This window comes from Monopterus albus, unplaced genomic scaffold (assembly GCF_001952655.1).
Source record: "Monopterus albus unplaced genomic scaffold, M_albus_1.0 scaffold28.1, whole genome shotgun sequence".
Taxonomy (NCBI): Eukaryota; Metazoa; Chordata; class Actinopteri; order Synbranchiformes; family Synbranchidae; genus Monopterus; species Monopterus albus.
Genome location: NW_018127908.1, coordinates 922699 through 946479, shown reverse-complemented (window position 1 = coordinate 946479; position 23781 = coordinate 922699). Strand labels below are relative to the sequence as shown.

The window sequence follows — 23781 nt, the reverse complement described above, 5'->3', positions numbered from 1 at the left end:
CGTTCACCAGCTCTCTGATGTTTTCTCTATTAGGCAGCACTGCTGCAGTGTCGACTCCAACTGCATACCTGATGAGAGAGCCAACACAGGTCCAAGTCTCAACATACACACACACCTGAACATTTGCTTTCATTCTTTGTGGGCACTTTACATTGACTTATAATCATTTCTTGAAGATTTACCCCAACGCCAACTGTGAACTTATCCTAACAGTCATCCTAAAATTAAATGATTTATATGCCACCATCTGGTCCCACAGTGAGAGTGTGTAAACAGGTTTTGGTCTTCACATTGTGAGTAATGTGAGACCCACAAACACAAAAACTCAGTTTGATATAGCAGTGCCAGGCTAAGTGTTCAGTCTGGCGCCAAACCTGAACCCACTGCTACCACTGCCTGACTCACTCTCTCTCTACCGAGACACACACACACGCAGACACACACACAGCAGGTTATGAGAGCGGGTTCACCATTTTCAGGCCATGAATTTTTTGTGCAGTGAAAATGCGTTCATGAACACAAAACTGCATAGATACCAACTGACAAACATCTGATTTGTGCACATGAGCACCTTTGTATAAGAATTACAGCTAAACACATGTATTTTACTGTACATGTTAGCAATAAAAAAAAACTTAATTATACAAAGTATATTCTTTAATAAAATTAAGCTTACTCATATCCATTGCTGAAAAGAGCTTCATAAACAATTCTGAAATATTCTTTTACTCCCCTATTCATGAATATACGTATCTACAGCATGAACCAAAGTCTGAAAATAATTATTTATTCTGCTAAAAAAAAAAAAGTTTGTCCAAAAGTTTTTCTTAAAGGCCTTTAGCATATTAGCATGCTAACATTTACTGATTAGCACCAAGCACAACTTACAGCTGAGACTGTCAAATAAATTGTTTTGCTAATATTTAATTATGAACTAAAATATGTGACACATGACCAAGTCAAGTGATGCTTAGTGATGCTAAGTGAAAGGTCATGGTGTTACCAGTCTGTAGGCTTCATCCCCCTGCGACCTGGGAAAATGTCATGGCACCGCTGGTGTGAATAAAAAACAAAGAACAGTTTTGTTTTCAAACCTTGTCTGTCACTGTTGAACATACTGCACATTAAAATGTATACTTGGAGAAACCAGCTTAGTCTTTCAAATACAAAATTTATACCAGCTGAGGTTTTTTTTTATCACAGGCAAAAAAAATCTGTTGTCTCTCTCTCTCTCTCTCTCTCTCTCACACACACACACACACACACACACACACACACACACACAGTAAGCCTGCAGATTAAACAGCCCTACTTCATACTGTAATAACCAGTTCACTTCTAAACACAGCAGAACAGCAGCACTTCTCCTCCTACGCGCATGTGCAAACACAGACATATAAAATTACTGAACGCAGATTAAAATCAGTGTTGGTGGATGACTAGCCGAGATGCCTTAATTGTTTTTTCTGCTGTCAGTTATTCATGAATATACGTGCAAAGACTATGAGGTTCTAAGGCCAAGGGCCGTCTCGTGGTACATGACAATTAGAGACAAAGGATTCAGGTAAACGGAGCCAGCATGTGTGATCAGAGGGTGATGTCATGCAGGTTTGCCCCTGTGAGGAGGTTAACATGCCGAGAGTGCTCTGATCACATGGGACCTTATTTCCTGGCCCACGAGCCTGATCTGTAACAAAGCTCACACCTCTCCGAGGACCGTCTCAGGTTTCGGTTCAGACCGCAGGGGATTCAATTACAGTGACAACAGGGAGCGCGTCCTCAAAGCAGTGTAGGCTTCTGTATGTGATGAAGAAGTCAATTACAAGGTGAGAAAATTACACAAGCTCAGTGGAATATGTAGTGTATATCATTTTTTATGGATACTTTAAGATTCAAGTGAACCAAAGCAGCTGAATTGTGTAACTGTTGTAATTCAGTCTTCTATTTTGTACATCATGCTTTATGAACAGGTGATGCAGGAGACCAAATCAAAAGGCTAGAGGCAAAGTACATGCCCCGGTTACATTTATGAGTCTGCTCTCTCTCTCTCTTTCTCTCTCGTCTCTTAATGATACTTTGTCAAGTCAAGTCAAGTCAAACGGAACTGTTAAAATATAGAAAAAAACTTAAAAATTGATATTTATTGAATGACTGCTGGTGCCTCAGAGAAAATGTACAAACAACATTTCTCTCCCCCTTCAATCTCATTCCCCTCACCCCTCATCCTCATTGAGCCGTTGCTGGGAGATGCACTGGGACTAAGATTAAGACCTTTAAAAAAAATTGCCAGAGCAGGATGAGAAAATAATGCTTGGTGAATATAAAGTCTGCTCCCAAAACGTAGTTACATCATTGCAGGTCAGAGAAGCAAAGTGTAATCCTGAGAGAGAGGAGATGATGAGGGGGTGAGGGAGGGGGGAGGGGACATGCAGACCAGATGTCAGCTCCTGAAGATCTATGGTACTGGGGAGGTGGGGTCTAATTGGACATAAGAAAATGAAACAATTAAATCCAGTGCATATACCCACAAAGCCTTCAACTGCACACAAACAACAAAAGATCAGATTAGAATTGTAAAAAATAAACAACCAGACTATGTCGTGCCTGACGTTAATTGCTCTAACAGCTGAAAACATCAGGTTTCCCAGAAAAGCAGCAGGCTATCTTCTTCCACTCCTCCATCCACTCCTTACTTCAACCAGTCCTCCCTCCCTCTCTCACTAATGCATATTATATTATGTAAGCTGAGCTACAGACTCTAGAGGAGGGGGTCCAGGGATGGAGAGCAAAACACTGCCGTGCTTAAGGCAAGGACAGAAAGACAAATACATGTAGACAGGCGTAGAAACAGACAGGACCACAGAGCGTGAACACACAGGAGGAAGAATGAGGCGGGGGGTGCGAGGTATGAGAGCAGCTGCCGAAGTGTTGAGGAAGCTCTTAAAGGAAAAGAAGGAAGCTGCAGCAGAGGGTGGAAAGGAAGGGGGTTAGGAAAAGGAGTCAAAAAGCAGGGCTGGGAGTAAGGGAAGATGCAAGACAATGGACATTTTACTAATAAATTAAAGAAGGAAGAGATGCATGCAAAGCTAAACAATAGTCTGGATCTCAGAACAAATGGGAGGAGGACAAAGGATAAAGAGAAAAATAAGGAAAACCAACAATTCAAACAGAAATGTAGTAAATGTGACAGCTTTTTAAAAATGTAACGGTGCACAGTACAAAAACCAGAGAGCCTCTCAGATTCTTTCACCATCAAATAGTCATGAGCCAAGCACTCATCAGCTTTCACGCAGCTTCATGAGCAGCATACTGTGACATGAAGTGCATTTATCATCCAAGCCTACACAGCATAGCAGACAAGTGGGGCCTGGGCACTTTAAACTAAAAGCCAAGTCTTGTTGCAGGGACTGTGGAAACTTCCTCAGTTGGGACACGAGCGTGGACACACACAGCCAACCAAAAGAGGGTATGACAGTGTGCGTCCTAACACAGCACGCTCTGACTGGTTTAGGTTTATGTATCTTGTGTGTGTGTTGATTGAATCTGCATGGTAACACACGGTCTGGAAGGACTCCCAGCAGTGGGATTTATGAAAATCTGAAGCTCCAGTTCTGTCATTTTGACCAAGCTTTCCTCCTTCGCTCTACCTTTTTACTCGTTTTCATCAACCCAATAACAGGGTGCACTGGCCATTCACTTAACTGCGCCCACCAATCGGTGACTGTCCAATCATATCTTAGCAAATTTAGTTTTTAGAAATTTTTTTTTGAAATTGCATATCAGTTTGTCAAATTTAGATTTTTAGTTTGTCAATAAAAAATGATGATTACAAAAACAAAGTTGTTTAAAAAATGACCACAAATTCTTCAATCTGTCACCATTATCAACGTAAACTTTAAATGTACTGTGCAAGTACAGAACATTTGACAGTCACAGCAAAAGTAGCTCGAGGACCTGACACAGTTCAGATTGAACAACCATACTGTCTGCTTTAGGTCAGTGCTTGCTGGGTGCTCCCACTCACAACAAGAACACCACCTTCTTATTACACTCCATAAGTAAAATAAATGCATGATGTGTTTTTAAATAAACACTGTCTTGTGGAGTAGGTAGCCATGGCAACAGGCAGAGGATGGTTAGTCTCTTGGATCTCTCAGACTCCAGCATGATTTAATACTGTGGGATGGGAGGGATTGTCTTGATAATGTGTGCTGCAATAGAAGCAGAGCAAACCTGTCTCACCATTTTCTTTTCTTTCAATTGTGTGTGTGTTTAAGAATAGTAGGCCCCATTTCTCAGGTTAAGTGAACAGAGCATTACAAACTATGGCAGAACATCTGCTCTTTGATTCCCTGAGCAGGCTGAGCCATGCATGCACCCAGTTGTTTGTTATGCTCTAATGGCGCCAGTTAATCCTAGCACCGCTGGACAAGATAACCCTCGATCCAAACGTGAGACTCTTCCTCAAAATACCTCCTCACTCATAACTGTGCCACTGTCCTTTAGCGCATTCCAGATTAAAAACAGCCACAGGATCCATTTGGAACCTCTTCAGCAGAGAGCACTGCAGATGGGCAAGAGAAGGTTAAGTGCAACTGGATCATGAAAAACAGAAGACCCTGTGGACATCATTCGCCAACCCCTTCGATCAAATGTTCTGCTTTAATAGAGAAATGTCAATATAATCATTAACTTTTGTTAGTATGTGTTGCCTCTCTCTCTCTGACATCAGAGTATTTAGTTTACAATCACAGAAGACAAAGATAGTCAGCAAACAATCAGCAGCTGAGCCAGTGGGTTTTGTTATTAATGCTAAAAATAACAATTTTAAAGATTTTTTTTATCATTCAAAATGTTGCTAATTAAGGTATGTTAGTTGGTTAATCCGTTGCTGGACTAGTCCTTTCAGCTCTGCTATCACAGTTGGCTTATAATACTTGTCCTTTAGAGCAATGATCACAGAGATTTATATTGATGTCATTTGTGTGTGTGTGTGGATTTTTTTTTTATTATTATCAAATGTGGCATGGATCACAGGTCAGTACACAGCTGCATTCAATTCATGCATTTCTCTGTATGTGCGTGTGCATTTGAGACCAGAGAGAGCACAAAGGCAAATGGAGAGTTACATAATGTCAGGACTGAGCTGAACTAACTCTGCTTTGCATGCTATATCAGAAGTGGGAGATGGAGAGAGAAGATGTGCAGACAGCCAGGAAATAAAGCAAAGACTGAAGACTGGCACTCAGTCAGGTCCACAGATGGAATGAGGAGACAAACAGAGAGTTAAAGACAGGCAAACGAGGGGCTAAAGGAGCAAATCTGTCTGTTAGGCAGCACAAAGAGAGCTAGACAAAAATGGCAGCAGACACATAGAAACGCTGGTGGATATTCAAGAACATAAATCAGACTGGGAGGTCAAGTTACAGATGTGCACAAACATCTGGAGAGACGAACAGGCTTGTAAACGGACATGAAGTTGCAGAGATTGAGATGCAGGTCTGTTAAGTCTGTGCCTGCAGTGTTACAAGCAGTATTACGTAAGAGTGCTAGGGACCGCTCTACTAAAAATCCTATTCCACACACGCACACACACGTTTATAAAAAAAAAATAAAAAAAATCTGTGTATTTAACAACTTAGCTGCAGTAATGGCCTTACGCAGGAGGATGACAGGGGCACTTGGAGATATATGCTGAAGATACAGCAAGGTTCTGGTGAACGATAACAGACTGCCAAGGCAGAAGGAAGGAGACATAGGCCAGGATGATGTTGTCATATACGGTAGAACCGAGAGTAAATTTGAAGGTTAAATCTGAATAAATGGGTGGTCTCTTCCAGGATGACAGTGCCCCCATCCATAGGGCGCGAGGGGTCACTGAATGGTTTGACGAGTATGAAAATGATGTGGATCATATGCTATGACCTTCACAGTCACAGCACCAGAACTCAAGCTAGCTGAACATCTATGGGAGATTCTGGGCCAATGTGTTAAGGGCAAATGATACTTTCCATGTCTGTTAAGGTCTAGTGACCTTTTCATTATCTTACCAGGTCCACACAGACTCTGTGCAAATGTCCAGACGAACAATTTGTGTCCATGCAGACTGTCCACTCAACAAACAACCCCAACTGTACCACACTGCCTAAAAACGTTAACAGAAGTGGACAGAAGACAGGCCTTCAAATCAAAGTATGAACAGGAACGCATGAGGGTACCTTGTCCGTCTAGGGTATGTGCAAAATCTGACTAGCCCTTTAGAGCATGCTCTCCACCTACTCAAGGGGAGAAGGGGTGGGTGCTGGCAGATCTGTCGCCATCAGCATCCTCACGTTTCAAATATTAGTGTTACAAGCACGGTGTATGAACATTTACTGGTTTAGAGTTAAAATTGGTTGCACATGGAAAAGCAAAGCGGAACAGACCACATCAGCCTTCAGGTTCCGCTGGATTACAAATATGTGAAGCTCCAGTTTACGGCTCATCAAGTTCTCATGGTGGAAAAACACAATATGTATATTGACGTACTTTTAGTACTATATTATATATCTTTTTGACAGCAGACATTCTGGCTTGTCATCAGGTATAAAGTAAACCATGCCAGCGAGCCAGAATGCACAAAACCAGCACTTTGGAATTGGTAAACATTAAAGGAATGCAGCATAATTAATGTAATTAATTTGCAACTTTCAGGCTTCAGTAGTAATAACTGACAAATAGCCTATCTGAATATTTTGCTAGGGGGTGGGTTGAATGCTTACGTCTCCATTCTTGGCTGAGATTGCACTGAAACATGTTTATACAGTACAGTCCTTTTCAGACATGAGATACTGTATATAACATTGCTGCTTCATCATTCAGTTAAAGCGATGGCTTTCTGTCATTCAGACATTCAGGATCATCTACAAAATGGAACACCAATAAGACATAGGCCTGCTACAATAATATTCACTCAGTGTAGCCCAGTGTCACTAAAATCACTTAACACATCACTGGTCTTCTGTTAGTTATACCACCACACTTAGTTTGGAAAAATGTGTCTAAGAGCAAAGCTACAGAATATTTTGTAGTCTTTTCGGTGTTGCACGTCGTAGACGGTCCCTGCACAAGGGTCTCACAGCCGGCTGCACACGCACTATTATTTCATCAAGATGGCTCATTTTGATTAAAATTAGGCTGCAGGTCGTTGTCCGTTTGCCTCAATACAGTAAAGAGGCATTGTTTGCATTTTAGAAATGTTTCTCTTATGATTTATTGATCTGGGAACTTTGAATCTGTGAATATTTCATCCTGGGATTGGTCTTATGCTACTTTATTAAGTTACTCGGTCTATCCGACTATCCATAGGCTTATCTCCAGTGTTTTCAGAGATGTGAACACCAGCTAGCAGACCAAGCTGTCTCCATCATGTATATTTTCCTTTAATCTTTGGACTCAGGCTTCACAGAAATTCCTGTTGTCTTGATTGTTAGAATACTAAAATTATAAACTATTACCTACCCCTACACAACAAACAAATTTTATACTGAATATTATCTTTAAGTGTCTGTGGATTTAAAACACTGTCCATACAAATCACCCTACTCATAACATCTCAGTGTGCTCAATAAATCAGAGACATCAGCGTCACAGACTACTGCTGTGGTAGATCCTCACTGTGTTGAAGTTACACACAGACCCCGACATGTACGCAGCTTCACACCTATTCATAGGCGACTGAAGAGTATTACTCTACATTACCACAACAGGCCAGCGGCAACAGTGTGTCACTGCAGAGAGCAAAACGCACTGGGACATCAATGACGCACGCACTGCGCCGTTAGTTAGCTGACAGGACTTCCCCTGCCCAAAGCTATGTGATAAGTTAATGACGCCATTCAGACTCAGAGCGCAGTGCTGAGCTTTCTCTCTCTCTCTAACAAGCCACACAATCACGAAAATGATTCTCTCACTGTGTCTGTTCAGTTCTACACTTCCACACATTTACTCTATCAGCAAACAGTAAAATGTGTGTGTGGATGTGAACATATTTGGTTGTGTGTGTGTGTGTGTGTGTGTGTGTCTGGTCTTCCTCACATGTACTCATTCATGGGTATGGCAGTGTCTACACATACTTTTGTACCTTTAAAATGTCCAGCTTGATCCAGGTAACTGCAACACAAGGGATTCTGACACTGCAGTGGCTGTTCAGTGCTCAGCCAGGACTACACACTCGAAAACCAAGCGAGCTGATGGGCATGGGGCATTCGGCTGTGACTGAGAGGCATGCACATGCATTTGAATATGGATGAGCAAATACGTCAGAGTGTACCCTCGTAAGATGCCTAATCTTGGGCTACAGTCATCCGTATGAGAAAACGAAGTGCAAACATTAATATTTCTTGATGTTTTCAAAGTGTGGAGACCATTTTGATGGAGTAAATGGTAAAAGGACTTGTATAGTTCTTTTCTATGCATTGCAGCTCACTCAAAGCACTTTCACACTGCTGTATGTAAAAACAGTGCTATATCTCTCTTGATTTAACCACAGGGCCATACTGTATGTGCTCACGTGTCCCTGCATTATGCTCATCTTTACTGCTCATTCTGTCATTTAAGACCTATATGAGCACATGAAAGCAGGGCACTCTTTCAGAGCTTCACTGGTCTTTACCCTGAGCCCTAGCTGTTAATTTAACATGTTGGTTGTTTCTGACAGAGGCTGTCACTGGAATCACAGATTTAATAGTACAAGGTCAAAGGAAAGTGACTTTCTGTGCTGCGACATTCAGCGATCATCACAGCAAGGAAAGCCTGCGTCTCTGTAGTCATGACAAAAGAGCAGTGCAGCTCTGAATGCACTTAGACGACCCTTCTTTGAGGCTGGCATAATGTCCTTGTGATAAATGCACAGCAAGCTCCGGGAGAACACTTCAGGTCTTGAGAGCCAACTTGGCTGCACATGCACCTCTCAGCAGCCACTCTTCCTTCCTCCTCCTCCTCCTCCTCCTCCTCCTCTCTGCTAGGGGAGCAGAAAGGTGACAGCAAGGAAAGGACGAGAAGGGGTAAGATAGAGAGGCGGGACAGAGGGGACAAGGGTAATGTGATGCAGGATTGTGCAGTGCAGACAGGTGACTGTGTGAATGCCAATCAGCCTTAACAGATACACACAGTGTGGTTAGAACATTAAAACCAGTGGATTTCTAAAAGACCATTCCCTTACATGATCATGAAAGCCAACATTATGATCATTCACTCAGAAATACTGTACAAATCAAATATACAAACGTATCATATGTGGATGCTTACATGAGAGGATGGACTTCATGTTTCAGTTCATACACACAAACATCAACAGTCCACAGCCGTACCCTCCAACAGTTCAACGAACATCTGCAGGCACTCGAGATGGGTTGCAATATAACTGCAACTGTACAGTATGTGGACTTTGGCTGGGCCAGAAAAGATGCTGTGTGCTCTACTGTGTAGCAGAGCTTAAAATAATTGATGGCACTTAAAAGTCCAGTTTATCCAAATTCTAAGAAAAAAATAAATATACTTTCTCAACTAGTAGTATGCAGTCATCCAGACAGTCATAACAGATTTCTAGCTGCATTGAAAAACAGTGGAAGTAAATAGAAATTTGTTTTCAAAGTACTGAAAAAGAAGACACTTAAAAGCAAAGTCTCCCTCCATTATCAGTATCGCCATGACTCTGGATAATCCATAAACCTTTCGGTGCAGTTTCCACTGGAATTAATTTCTGCCAGTTAAAAGGTCCCCAAGAAAACTCCTGGCAGTGCATTTTATGGATTATTCATCTTATTGAGGACATTGCTTTCAGAAAGTAATGTTGGTTATGACATTTTTTAAGTCATTTTCAATGCCGCATGCACCAAAACAGTCTACCTGTGCCTGTTCTATAGGGATGGAAAGCTACAAAAGATTCATTTAGGTTTTATACACAAAATGTTACAGTACTTTTTGCCACTGATTTGATTCTAATGCCATCCACCTCTTTTTGATCTTTATCATTTCTTTCCATCTTTCTCTCTTTGCCACCTTCACCGTCCTTTGTTCTGCACCTCTATCCAACCTGTTTCATGTTTTCCAACACACTGGTTTGGCCTCACATCAACGCCACTTGTAAAAACATTACTGCATGCAGCACATATTTAATCAAATCGAGTAGCCAGTCAGACTCATTGGCTAGTTGTGTAATTTGCACTCTGCGTAAAAGTGAGTAACAGCCACGGAGCCTCTCGCCTTCCAATGGCCGTATTATTACCGTAAGTGAATGAGTCAGGATAGTGTGTGTGTGTGTGTGTGTGTGTGTGTGTGTGTGTGTGGTCACCCCTGCAGTCTGCCTGCAGAAGCCCTTTCATCAAGGGTGTTCAGTATCATTAAGAACGTAGTCATTCATTAAAAAATAAAAAAGATCTTCATGTCCACACATAAACAGACACAGACACTCACCTGCACACTGGGAGCCTGTGTCTCTGAACCATCGATGTAACTACACACACACACACACAATATATATATATGTTTATATATAGCATAATAACCACAGGACGGATGTGATTTGATTATATCTTCTAATTGTCCTAGAACAAAGAAACTCCCACTGCGACATCAGAAACCCTGTGACACAGGCACACACGCAGACACACTGGCTTTGTGCACTGTTTATCAGGACCAGGCCGGCCGATCGATCATCCTAGCATGGTTGCCCGGGTAACCCCGTTATTATTCAAAGCACAGAGCACCAGCTTGCAGAGAAATCTGTGTATATATGTGTGTGTGTGTGTGTGTGTGTGTGTTTATGTATTTGTGTGTTAGTGAGCTAGTGGAAAATCCCATTGGCTTGTAGGTGAAGTAGCCACTGGGCCAAGCTGGTCCAAGCATCCTCCTTCCCAGCATCCTCCCTGATCTGCATACCTATGAGGGTGGACAGTATCATACACACATACACATAGGATAAACGCTCTAATTGGACAGAGCAACTGGTGTGCGCCTATTTCATATTCTACTAATTTCTATCGCCCTACACCTCCCCCACCCCCTCCCCCTCCTCTGCTCCCTCCTACCCATGTGATTTTCATTCAGCATCCATTCTTCGTTTTTCTTCCATGCTTTACTGCATTTCATTCAGCCCGTACCCCCCAGTCTGCTCGCTCCCTCTCTCATTTTTCATTCACATTCTGCGGCTCTGAGGCTCATTCATAAACAGCACCACTCCTAACAGCAGCAAAAGGTAGTGAGGAGGGGAGGGGAGGGGAAGGGAGGAGAGGGCAGGATGGAGGGAGGGTAGCCCCTACTGACTTACTGACTGCTGTATGATGAGGGCTCCCTCAAAACAGCCAATCCGGATCCTTAGAAGAGGGGAGGGAGAGAAAGGCAGGAAGAGAGGATTTGGGGTAAGAATCCATCTGCCTCAAACTACACCCTCCTCTGTTCCTCTTTCATTCATTCATCCACCAATACAGCCACTCATTCATTCAAACCACACTCCATTCACACATCCAGAGGCAGACACAGAATGGTGTTTGCACGTCCGCCCATCTGCTGGCGCATTAGGATGCATGTGTCTGGTTGAGGCCAGAGGAAGGACGCTGCAGGGAAAACAACCTCTACTACCTTTGTTCTCGGCAAAACCAATGTAACACCAGGTTTCTACCTCATTGCTGCTTATTATGACCCAACAGGACGGACAACAGGATATGCTTCAGTGTGGCCAGTGATAAGAACATGACATCTGTCTGATTAACATAAAAACTCATCAGAGCTTGGCAGAGCCTCTGTGACCATGCAGTCAAAGCAGAACCAGGCCACTGCTAAATAGGTAAAAATGATATATTTCTTAGACTGCTGGATCACCAGTGCCAGCACAAACTATGGCAGTGACACGAGAGGACAGAGCTGATACAAGCTTATCTGATCGGACGTGCTCCGCCTCCAACCACCACAGGAAGGAAGGGCTGCAATCTATAAAAGGAAGGGCAAGCGTGAAATGGCCGGGGCCTGTCCCTTAGCTCAGTTCATCCTCTGAACGCTGCCTGTTCCTCGCAGCCATCACTACTGCTGTTATTCCAAGTGCGGGGAGGAGGTTGTGTGCATGCATGTGCTTGTCTGTGTGCAGAGTGAGAAACACAAAGAGACAAAAGGCCGGTCATCTTGTTTATACGACGCATGAAAGAGTCTCTCAAAGTTCTTATCCAACAGGTGGTTCTGACTGGCACTGGGTAGAATAAAAATAAAATTAAAAAAACTACCTCTTTTATACTCTATGAATGTCGTTGAACTACCAGCAAGCTACTGCATAATGCAGTTTAATTACATGTACTTCACTAATCCCCAACACTCAGAACATTGTTGAAACTCAAGTTTAAAAACAAGAGTGGAATTTCCCCTGAGAAGAAGCACACTGTAACCGATATCAGCTGGACCTTCTGACAGCTGCTCACTCCTGGCTTCAAAATCCTGTCACTCTGCCCTCATGCTCTGTGTTGCCCGTCACTTTCCATCAACATTTTTTTTCCACATGTGTATGTGCATTTCTAATCACCACAGAAACAGGGGCATGGATTGGTGGTCTAAGGAGGGGGGGGGGCCTAAGTGAGGCAACAGTCAACAAGGAACAAATGGAGGGAGCATCAGGAGGTGATAGATCAACATGAAGGAGGGGGGGAAGAAGGGAGCGGGCGTGAGATGATTTTAAGAGGTCACATTGTTGCAAGCATGTAGTAATGTTCTTTATAAAAAAGGTATGTCCGTGTAACTGAGGCACTGGGCCATACATAGTTCCCCAACAGCTGACTGAACACTTGAACTCCTCCTTTGGCAATAAACATCACCCTCAGGAGCTAAAGGAAATCAGAGAGTGACCGGCCAATGGCAGCAGATGAGCTAAAACATGCCTTACTGTACATACAGTATCTATTGCAGACACAATAGAGTTGCACCAAACAGTTTTATTGTCAGTGTGCCAATTATATTCTCAATCACACACAAAATGATGTCCCTGAATAACTAGTTTTGTCCAAAAGAGTCCAAAACTCTGAGATATTCACTTTGACAAAATGTAGTCTACTTGCTAACTTTTACCACTTCAGTGTTTACTGTATGTTAAATTTTAGTGAAGCACAATTTTACTTCTGGTTATCCATATCATTATTCCACGAAAGGTCACTGCACTCTGTTAAATAAGCAACATTTTTTTAAAAACTGAAACAACACTGACCTAATGTCACTGTAGCTGAAGTGGGTGTCTGAGTGGGCAGAGCGGCTTCTAAACAGGATATGCCATTATGAATGAGTTTACCACCTTGTTGATCGTGAGGCACCGGAGGATCAATAATAAATACATCCTTGCATAACAAAAAAAACGAAGGGCTGTCATCCAGTTTCTTCCTTTTACATTTGTAAAGGTGAATGCTTTATCCCTCTTACAACATTTATGTCTTTTAATAGATTTAGAACAACAATAGAGCTCTGCAACACAGAGGGTTAAGATTTGGATACACATAAAATACTTGTTAGGAGCAACCTCTCATTATTAATGTTGGCGTTTTCATTTGTTGACTATCCCAAAGAAGAAATAAGGTAATCTGATGATCACAAGACCAGAACTACAGTAAGATGTAGTGATCAAAAGTAAGACAGAATCACCCATGTAGGTTACTAGGAAGACAGGCAGCAAAAGCAGGGCAAAGGGGAAGCTGGTCTCTCCAGATATTAGCAAAGCAGTTGGCAAGGAGTGGGTTAGAAACAGGTGCATGGAGGGACACACGAATGAAACTGTATAGCAGGCATAGGACAAGAACTAAAAACAACAACAAACCAATTAAAAAGAAAGATTAAAAATGTCATCATCATGCAGGAAGACACTAGTTGTCCTCTTCTCTGCAGCCCCCCTTCCATCTTTCTCACTGTGCTATGCAGATCGTCTTAATGGATATGACCTCCATCTGAGACAGTTAACTGGCCTAAACCTGATTAGTTATTTAGCTCCCTTCCATCTCTCTGTCCTTTATCCCCTCGTCACACACAAACAGCACTCTGGCTGTAGTGGCTGTGCTGTATTGTGTTGTTCTATAGGAGCCAATAGATCATCTGTGAGTTGACAACGTGGGTGGGGAAATGGGTGCAACTGTGGTAGGCATTTGTTCAAGCTTTTAGGAACTTCTCATGTTCATACGACATGTGAGTGTTCACACATTTTTACAGAACACGTCACTCTGCAGCTCCTTATCTGCGCACGGTTACTGAAAATGACGGCAGCATGGACCGGTGAGAGAAACATGATTCCATGATTTGGAAAGAGGAGCGAGATAGGACGAGAGATGCCCTCTGAAATCAGAGCTCTCCAGCGATATAATGGCTTTGGGTTTAAATCAGCATGCAGAAAGTGGCCTCTGCAGGTCTCACCCGACGCAGTGTAATGCAGTAAAGACACAAAAGAAGATACTTTATATGTCACAATCCAGAGGCTCTGAGCCCACTCACACCTCTGCTGTAACACAGAAAAAGGGAGGCCACACACTATCTGCGTCTGTCCATCAATGTTCAGCCTTAGTGCTGCAAAATACGGTTTCTGACGAGCAGGGTACCAGAGCATCCTCATCCAAATTTCAAAGGAAGACCTCCAGGCATAATAGAGTTGTCTGTGTGTTGGCACTGTAGTCCACACACACACACAGCAGAAAGCTCCTGTCACTCCCTGACACAATTTTAACAAACTGCCTCACATACACTCATAAACGCCACTGTGCTTACATAAACAAGGCTGGCATCAGAAAGAGACACACTGCCATCGCCCTCTATGCTTCTGTGGTGGTACAACACACTAAGAACAAAGGACTAGAAAGCTGGAGTTTCAGCATCTGCCTATAACTCATCCTACCGATTTAACAAGAATAAAAACAACTTCTTTACCATCTTTTAATTGCCCAAGACAAGTCAATGTTGCACAGGTTCATATCTGCACACTAGCAGAAAATAGCTATTTAACACAGAAATGATGAACAAATAAATTCTTTCTATGGCTTAAAATACATTTAACAAAAACCCACGAGCACTTGATGTGCTGAATCAAATGCACCAAAGAATCTGTCATTTGGCTCTAAAGCCACCTGCTTCATATTTTTGCACAGCTCTAAATCCCATCCCATCACATTCAATGTGTAGCTGCCAAAACAGTGTGTTCACGTTTCAAGTGTTTTTTTTAGGATGTTTTACAGAGCTGCAGGGCCATTAAAACAGAAAGCAGGCCCTGCTGGTAGTGCTGCGTGCAAAGAACTGGATTTAATTTTAATGGAACAGTGACACCTTGTGGACATTTGACAAAATTTTACTCCAACACCATGAACGTTAGTGTTGCTTCAAGAAACAATCAGAAAGCCAAGTCAATATTATTCCCAGACCAACATGTTTATGTAATTTTTTTTTAGCAGAAATAAAACTAAACACAAAGCCATTTTTCAGCAGGGCATCTTGTTTCTTTGTAAAATGACCAGGGTGCAGCCTAAAGACTGGTGAAGGGTTTTAAACAGGTGTCAAATCTATGAATGCTTTTTATATCAAGGCCATTCCTCTACATTAGCATATAAGGAGATTCTATGCAAATGACCGTCTGGTAGGATATAACAGCAGTATACAGTAAGCGATGCTAATGACAGCATTGGCAACTATGACAGTGGTGTGTGACATTTATGATGACAAATGGCGACGGACATTCTTGCCTTTATCTAACAGCAACGGGCAGAAAGATGACAGGAAAGGAATAAGAGTGGAGCCGTCGTGCACCATGCATTGGACCTCAAAGCAGGGATGTTGCAGTTACAAACAGCACCTTAGACCACCAATCCACCAGGACAGTGCCAAATGGTGACAATATGCAAAATTTTGTGTTATACAGCTTTGTCTGGTAAGAAGAGAAGGAGAGGAGAGTGCCAACCAAAATACAGAAGCGATACTAAAAAAAGCTACTAACCAAGTATCAGAATAGAATCCTCTTTCTTGACATGTTTTTCCAGAATGTGCTTGAATTTGGAGAAACAGCCCAACCAGTCATAACACTGCTCTGTCTTGTACCGTTCATCCCAGTAGTCCACATCTTTGTACCTGGAGTTGTCATCCGGGATGTAGTCCATGATCTCTGCAACATATAAATAAAAAAATTCTGTGCTGGGCCTTTCAGAATAAAAATTTAAATGCCTTTGTTGTGGTTGTTTCATTATATTTTCACCAGCCAAGAGTTTGTTAAATGAAAAACATTATAATACAAACTCACTACAAATAAAACTCAAATGAAACAGTAACTACTTTTCATTCTCTTTTTATATGAAAATGCCAAAAATTCCATAACTACTGCTTCTTGAATATGACGACTGCTGCTTCGTTCATATCATTGCTCTCTATCAGCGTTCAATGAGAATATTTGGGTTACACGCTGTTGGTCAGATAAAACAAGCCGTGTAATTTTCAACTCTGGAAAACTGTGATGATTGGTTTTATCACTATTCTCTAACATCTTTCAGCCCAAGAGGTGAAATGGCTCTGGCTGAAAAGGGGTGACCAGTGTGAAACACCCTGAAACACTCAGTGATTCCAGGATATAACACTGATGTATCAGAGATGTATGTTAAAGCACTGACAAAACAGTCTACAGATTAATCTTGAAACTGTTGGCTGATCTACACTGTTTTATGCGAGTTGTGGGTTCAGTATTTTAACATTTATGTTGAATATTTTAAGTATTTTTTTATGCTGTAGGTATCTTAGGAATGTGTGGCTTCAAGTTCTCTACTAAGTTGAATATTTTCAAACTGATAAGAATTTAAATTTCCCCTTTGTACTGATCTTGATGCCATTAAAAAGTAGTTCCCAGGTCATCTTAACATTATAATCTTACATTAAACTTAACCTTAAGAGATAAGTTAGCTAAATGCCTTTAAATTGATGACATAACCTAACATCTTCAGTGGTGGATTACCTGGAAGCTGGCATAACTGTTAGCCAAACATGAAACTTCTGAAATCAACACAAAGCGAACACATCTAAATTAACTTGGAGGTTGTAGGCACAGCGCATGCGCAGTAGACATCTGGAGCCGCGCGCTGCCCCGCTCTCACGGGGAGTTCAATGTAATTCATGTCTTAATCTGTGACACTAGTACATCCTACACATAGTGAGTTTTGAATTACATCACACATTTGTCTTTCAGATACTTACGGACTCCGCCTTAATGCAAATGGCTCTGTGATCAGTAAAAAGTAAAGCCGGTCCGTAAACGTCCACGTGTTGTAGTTTTACAGGAAGCCGGTGCCGCTGTTAGCTCAGGCACTGCAAACGCATCTCCGGCAAAACAAACCCTGACAGGAAACTAGTGACCCAGGTCTAAAAGCTCGGAGTTCTTCACTGAATTAGTTCAGAGAGACTAATGTCCCAGGTGCTGTCTCTCTGGTTCGTGGTAAAGAAAGGCGGAGCAACGATTTAACACTTTCGTGCTGTGTTGCTTTCAAATGCTCCTTGTGAAATCTCCCAACGCTCCTTGGTGCATGAACGACCCTTTAGTGAGTAGGCTAAACAGTTCACCCTGACTTTTCTTTAATGCTAAACATCTGTTTCAGTCAGTGCAGAGGAATTAAATTGACAGCAACACGAAGTTTTTCATCAAGCGAAGCATTTTAATGTGTGGACATTTGCTGCTTTTCTGTTTTGCATCATTGTAAATTGCTCATCTTTTGTATTATTCCACAAATGAAACTATTTGAAGACCTCACATTCAACATGTTTACCTTTTGCCTTTATTACAAACTCTGTGGCTTTAAATGATTAGTTCAAATTTCTTAGATTTGTATTAAAACATAGCCGTCAGTGAAGACAAAAACAAACATGGAGTGATACTAAGGTGTCTATATGACTTAATGTTGCATGAGTGCTTTGAGTGTTCTGTAAAAGCATAGAAAGGCGCTATACAAGTATAAGACCATTTGTGCTTTTGCCTGCATGGATTCTATATTTCCACATTTGCATTTTGAAATTGTACCATTTTAAAATAAGGTGGTAATATTCTAGATCCTGTTTTACACAACAGTCCCCCCCAGTTTGCAGGTTGGGAATGCTCTTTGTGCTGAGAACACTCAAGATGTCATAGTGTCTGGCAAGGTCTCACTGCAATAGATACTGATCTTTGACTGGCCTGCTGCACAGTCATTTATTGCAAATAACAAGAAGTACTGTATATACAACCCTGTCAGGTATAGGTACATTGATGATGACTAACCCTAATATCTAATTCTAATTTCTACTTTCTTGTGGTGGTGTATGCTGGTGTATAAGAGAGGAGGGTTTAGGTGATAATAGACACTGATTAAATAACAGACATAGAAAATTAGAATGAAATCATAGAGTATACAAGTCATTTGCTTAACTGAGGATAACTCACCATACCAGTAGACTTTACTAAACATTTGCAACCATCCAATTTGTCTAATGATTGATAAGACAAGTGCTCAAGATTGATAAGACAAAGTTCAAACATGACTAATATGATTAATAACAGGTGGAATAACCTACATTTTTTATGTTTTATTTGTATATACACCATGCATGGGGAGGATAGACCGCTGGGAATAACTGAACTATAAAACTAATCCAGGGGTGGGCAATCCCAGTGTTCGAGTGCCACTGCCCTGCTTGTTTTCCAACTATCCCTGCCCTACCTGCTGCTCATTACCTGGATCAGGTGTGTGCAGTCATTCAGAAGATGACTGCATAAAAATATGGAGACCACAGTGTAGAAGAGCACTACCGTGTTTTCTCCTGTGGATGGTAGTGTCACACTGTTCAGTATTTCAGAGGTTTTACTTCCTGGCAAATGCACCTGAGCAGCTACAAACACTTCACTGACAACCTGGAGAGGAAGGATATTCTTATGCCTTCAGTGCATGAGAATATCTTTTATGACTAATGTTCTTTATAGCTAAGCCACCAGCTGGGGGACAAATCAGTTATCTTAGAAGAATCAGAGCACACTCAAGTCTCTTCATCCATTTCTAATACCATTTAAAGAGTTATGGGTCTAATGTTGAGGAGTATTTGTGCCAAGATATGCAAAATAGATCATTTTTCCATGTTACTTTTAGACAACTCTCTGGTGTCAAAGCCAAAAACAAGAATGTTATACTATTTCACATTTCAACACAAAAAGTAAACATTGTTTTAGTCTGTTTCAGCAAAGAACTTGTGAGTCTTTTCTATAACATATAGTATATTGTCTGGCCTGAGATGAGCAGCAACTTACAAGCTGTGAGCCCTATAGAAAACCAACATGGTGGCCCAGAGTCTAATAATACTCCAGGCCCCCCATGGGCTAACCTACAATGGGTCCGTGTAGGCTTTCTGTAGAAAAGCCCCAGCTCTATGCCACCGATAAAAAATATGTTTGCCTTGAATGAGTAATATCAAAATAGGCTCACACAGGGTTACTGTGAGCACGGTCACTGTGTTGATCATTCTTATGACCCAATAAGTGATCCAAACACTCATAATAACATGTAGAAATAGGTTTATTCTCACAATTTAACATCTTCATAAGATGGAGAGACAAATTTCTAAAAAGCAGAGGATGAGATATCTGGACTTGTATCTCTCACAAATAACCTGCAATGAACCTGTGAGAGCAACTTTTTTTTTACACTGGTTATTATGCTGCTTTTTTTACACTATATAACCCAAAGTGTAAGTAGTAAAAAAAAAAAATCTTGTAAAGATATTTTTCCTACTGAGAGATGTTTTTCAGTGTGGCTGTTTTGACTTGTCACAGTAGGAAACACTCTAACCTTAGTGCATCAGTAACCCATGACAGTATCTGCCAGTTCTAATGTGAAAAGACTGAAACAGAGGAGTCTAATTTTAAAGCACTATTTCTTTGGATAAACACATTAAATAGTCTACTGTAAGCCCATAAAGCACTGTTTATTTTCTCTGAGCCCACACGAACACATGGCAATAAGCATCTGAAAGTGTGAGGCAAGGAAAAATTTGTCTCCACACACTAAGATGCTCAGAGCTTGATGTTGAAGTGGAAACGGCAGCCTACGTTTGAAGCTGCATCATAATTATGTAACCTCAACAGTTCAGGTAGATTCATTTTAGTGAGGGCAAGTGGAGATGTCGTAAAACATTTCGGGCTCCAGGTGGGCGCAGATAGGGGAGGAAAATGACCCCGTTCGTTTGGTTTTGAATCCACTGAGACCGATGCAGACTCTCGGGATCCGGTTAGAAATGCGGAGAATAATTTGCCACAGATTCCTCTGCATAGTGGAGGCACTATCACAGACCACGTGAGAGGAATATTCACTGACGGTCCCCGACGGACCGCTCCATCTCTGCTGGCGCTCCTCTGCTGCTGACATGGACTCTTGGACACTGGGCGCTCCCAGCTTCCCAGAAACGGGCACGGGGAGAGGGCGATGGTCTGTCTGAATGTAACCTTTGATCTCTTGTCGTTTTTCTTTCTTTTTGTTTGATTTTTTCCTTCTTCTAAATAGTCTAATAGTCGGGGAGTATGGCTTGGCCGTGCATCAGCAGAGTGTGCTGCTTGGCTCGCTTCTGGAACCAGTTCGACAAATCGGACCTCTCTGTCCCGCTCACCATCCAGAACTACTCGGACATCGCCGAGCAGGAGGTGCGGTCCGTCACCAAGCAGGTCTCCGCCTTGGAGCGCGCACCCGGGAATAACTACTCAACTCCAGACCTGCGTACCGCCGGTTCCCCCCAGGCGCCTAGAGATGGCCCGGCGACCCGAGGATCTTTCAGGGCACGAAAGGAGCCCAGCTACAAGCCCCGGGAGGGCTACCACCCTCCAGGAGTGCCCTTCCCTAGTATGACCCAGTACAAACAGGATTTCAAACCCTGGCCCATTCCCAGGAAGGAGAATTTTCCTTGGATTAGTAACGGGGGGAGCAAGGGTTACAGTGTTTCGGACAGCCCGGGGAACACTTACCACAGCCAGGCACCCCTGGGGGAGAGAGAGGAGCGAGGCAGGGGGCAGAGGTCGGTGGAGCAGCAGGTGATGGGGGAGAGCAAGATCAGCTCCTACAGGCAGGTCATCCTCTTGCACTTGTTTCAGCACCTGTCGCTGTCACTTCATCTGATTTTGGAGCAGTCAGGACAAATGGGGCTGGTGATGTGCTGATGCACTCCTTCATATTTAATTAGATGCGTTTTATTAATAGTTCAGTGACTTCCAGAGTCGTTCCAGCTAGGCTGCATAAAGAAGGAGGCGATCAGTAATTCTCTCACACATTTCACATATGGCTGAGCTAAAGTATGAATGTTAAATAGGTTTTATTTTTTTATTTTTTGTGTGGGGGCAGCAGTGTTCTGACTTGTGGCCACTTAAAGTGACTCCTGTCTTCTCAAGATTTATCCATTAAAAGCATGAAGAAGTTAAACTAATTTAAAAACTTAACAGAGGAAAAGAAAAACATCATTTGCTTATCTTAACCCGAATCTGATGACATCATCAGGGATACTTTCTCAGGCTTTAGGAAGGCCCCTAAATAAGCCACAGAAAACATTTTACACTTGTTTTCACAGGCTAAGTACTGCCCATGACAAGTAAACTGAACATCTAAAATGTAAAGTGCCCCTTCAAGTCACACCTGCCTCAAGGCATCACTTTAAAAGCAAGCCTGATGCAAACTTTGCCTGTACTGAGCCTCTGTCAGCCTACTGATGCATCTCTCTTCTTTCAGGCAAGAGTACAGACCATGGACAGGGGTGAAACCAGCCAAAAGTGCAAGGAAAAACCCTCCAGCTCAATATTCCAGCCCAGGGACCGAGGCCACCCATATCCTGTGTGAGACCAGCTACCAGGCTGCCTACAGCGGGGAGGTCCACAGGTCCATAGGGCCGCATCGGGGGGAACAATTCATCCCATCTGTTGCCTCCAACAAGCAACCCACTGGTGTCCCCCAGCCAACCCCCACTGCCCTGCAGGCTGGTAGGTCACGGAGCCCCTCCACTTTCAAGCAGATCATCTCACCTGCGATGACCGAGCTCAGTGGAACGACCAAGGCAGAGGTAAGCAAAGACAGCAGTGCTGTTCAAATGATGTATTGGAATAACATGTTAAACCAAAAGCCAGTGTCAATCATTCACCTGGAGGAGCCATGTATGGTACGTCTCTGAAACACAAAAGAGTGACAGGTTTAAACTGCTCATTTGTCCTCCTGAACATCACCCCCCCAAACCCCCAGCGGCCTGCTACTGTTGGAGCATCTCAGAAAAGTGATGCAGCATTCTATCCCTAAGCTGCACAATGTGACCCAGCTGTTTAAAACAGGCCGTGTACTGTGTTAGGTAACACTCTGCTGGTGATACATTCAGTACTTTGACCTGAATAGAACAGGTCTGATGAAAACAATAAAGAAAAATGGGTCAATCTCCTAATTGTGCTTCCAGCTCCATTTTGGTCAGAAAATAAAACAAACTTGTAGACAAAGCGTTGTCTGCCAGAAAATGACTTCTGAAACAGCATTTGTTGAAAATAACCCGCCATACCACAAAACAGTTTAGACAGAAGTTGGGTTCCAGTAATACAATCTTATACACTTATTTATGACAGTAGGTGAGACAGTTTTGGAGAAACTCCAGAGGTTGAGTGCCATCCCTCCTCCCCTCTCACATCACTCAGTACCATCTGCCAGTGGACAGCTGGGGCTGGCCTGTCTTTTATAAGACTGTTGCCTTAATAAACTCTCACCCTGAAAGGTATCAGAGAACATTGGGAAGTGGGTTTTTATGCTAAAAGCGGTGTTTTCCCTCCTCTCCTCTCTCCTGAAGTCTGTATACATGGAAAAAGCAATTAACGCTGAGAAAAGGAAGACAAGCCTCTGGTTATTTGCATGGTTGTATGAATAATGCCTGCTCCATTGTGCTGTTACAGTCCTCAGTATCCTGGGTGATGTGATGGAGGTCAAAGAGAGAGATGTCAATAGAAGGTCACAACCTCTACACGGGGCCAATTGGAATGAGAGGTCACAGCACATTAAGGAAGGATGTGCCGCCGGCAGTGTGCTCGGCTGTGGGACTGAACACTGCAGTTGATGTGCACATGTATGAACACTGAATTTTGTCAGTGTTCAGGCGTTGCATCAGTCGTACCACAATCTGCCAGAGCGACACAAACCGGCCTGGCAGCCAATCAAGTTGATCACTGACGGCCCACTCACTGCCAGCTCATGGCTGACTCACCAGCCCCCTGCAGAGGTGTCTGACCCAGCATTACACATCCTACTCTGGCCAGCGGCACTCAGCTGGTGTTTGTCCACATAGGCACGCTGTTTTTTATTTTGTAAAATGCATGATTACAGTGATATCAACGGCACCGGCTTTTCATTAAAAGATGTCCCTTTAACTACTTTTTCTAAGTAACTTTAGTTAACCAAACTACATTTCTCTCTAGCGTAGCTTTGCTGTAGCTTAGCTTCTTCCAGTGTGAAGTAATTGGTAGTTTGCAAAGCTACATTTTCAAAGTAGTTTCCCCAGCACTGGTCAGATGAGACTGTACCCCTGCTAAGCCTGACGCCCAGCTTGTCCAGCTCGTTCTACTTAGATGAGTGCAGTCCTGAACTCTCAGCGCAAGTGTGGGTGTGACAGGAGTCAGGCCTTGCAACCACAACAAAATCTAAACAAATTTGTGAATCCACAGTGTGTGTCAGGAACAAGCGAAACAAAACTGCTGAATGAGGAATACATTTAGCATGCAGAGTGGAAACCTCAGCAGGA

The 23781-nt window shown here is 42.6% G+C and overlaps 2 protein-coding genes across 2 annotated transcripts in view; one reads left to right on the top strand and one right to left on the bottom strand.

The window, feature by feature from the left end:
• Positions 1-17537, bottom strand: part of ece2a (endothelin converting enzyme 2a) — a 58694-nt gene extending 41157 nt beyond the window's left edge. Inside the window, exons 1-2 of the mRNA XM_020595934.1 lie at positions 17215-17537; positions 15974-16138 (exon numbers count right to left, since the gene is read on the bottom strand). Coding sequence (XP_020451590.1) covers positions 15974-16133 — 160 coding nt within the window. The 5' untranslated portion in view covers positions 16134-16138; positions 17215-17537. The remainder of the gene's footprint in view (positions 1-15973; positions 16139-17214) is intronic.
• Positions 17538-20104: 2567 nt separating this feature from the next.
• Positions 20105-23781, top strand: part of map6d1 (MAP6 domain containing 1) — a 5757-nt gene continuing 2080 nt past the window's right edge. The window contains exons 1-2 of the mRNA XM_020595933.1: positions 20105-21090; positions 21747-22074. Coding sequence (XP_020451589.1) covers positions 20555-21090; positions 21747-22074 — 864 coding nt within the window. The 5' untranslated portion in view covers positions 20105-20554. The remainder of the gene's footprint in view (positions 21091-21746; positions 22075-23781) is intronic.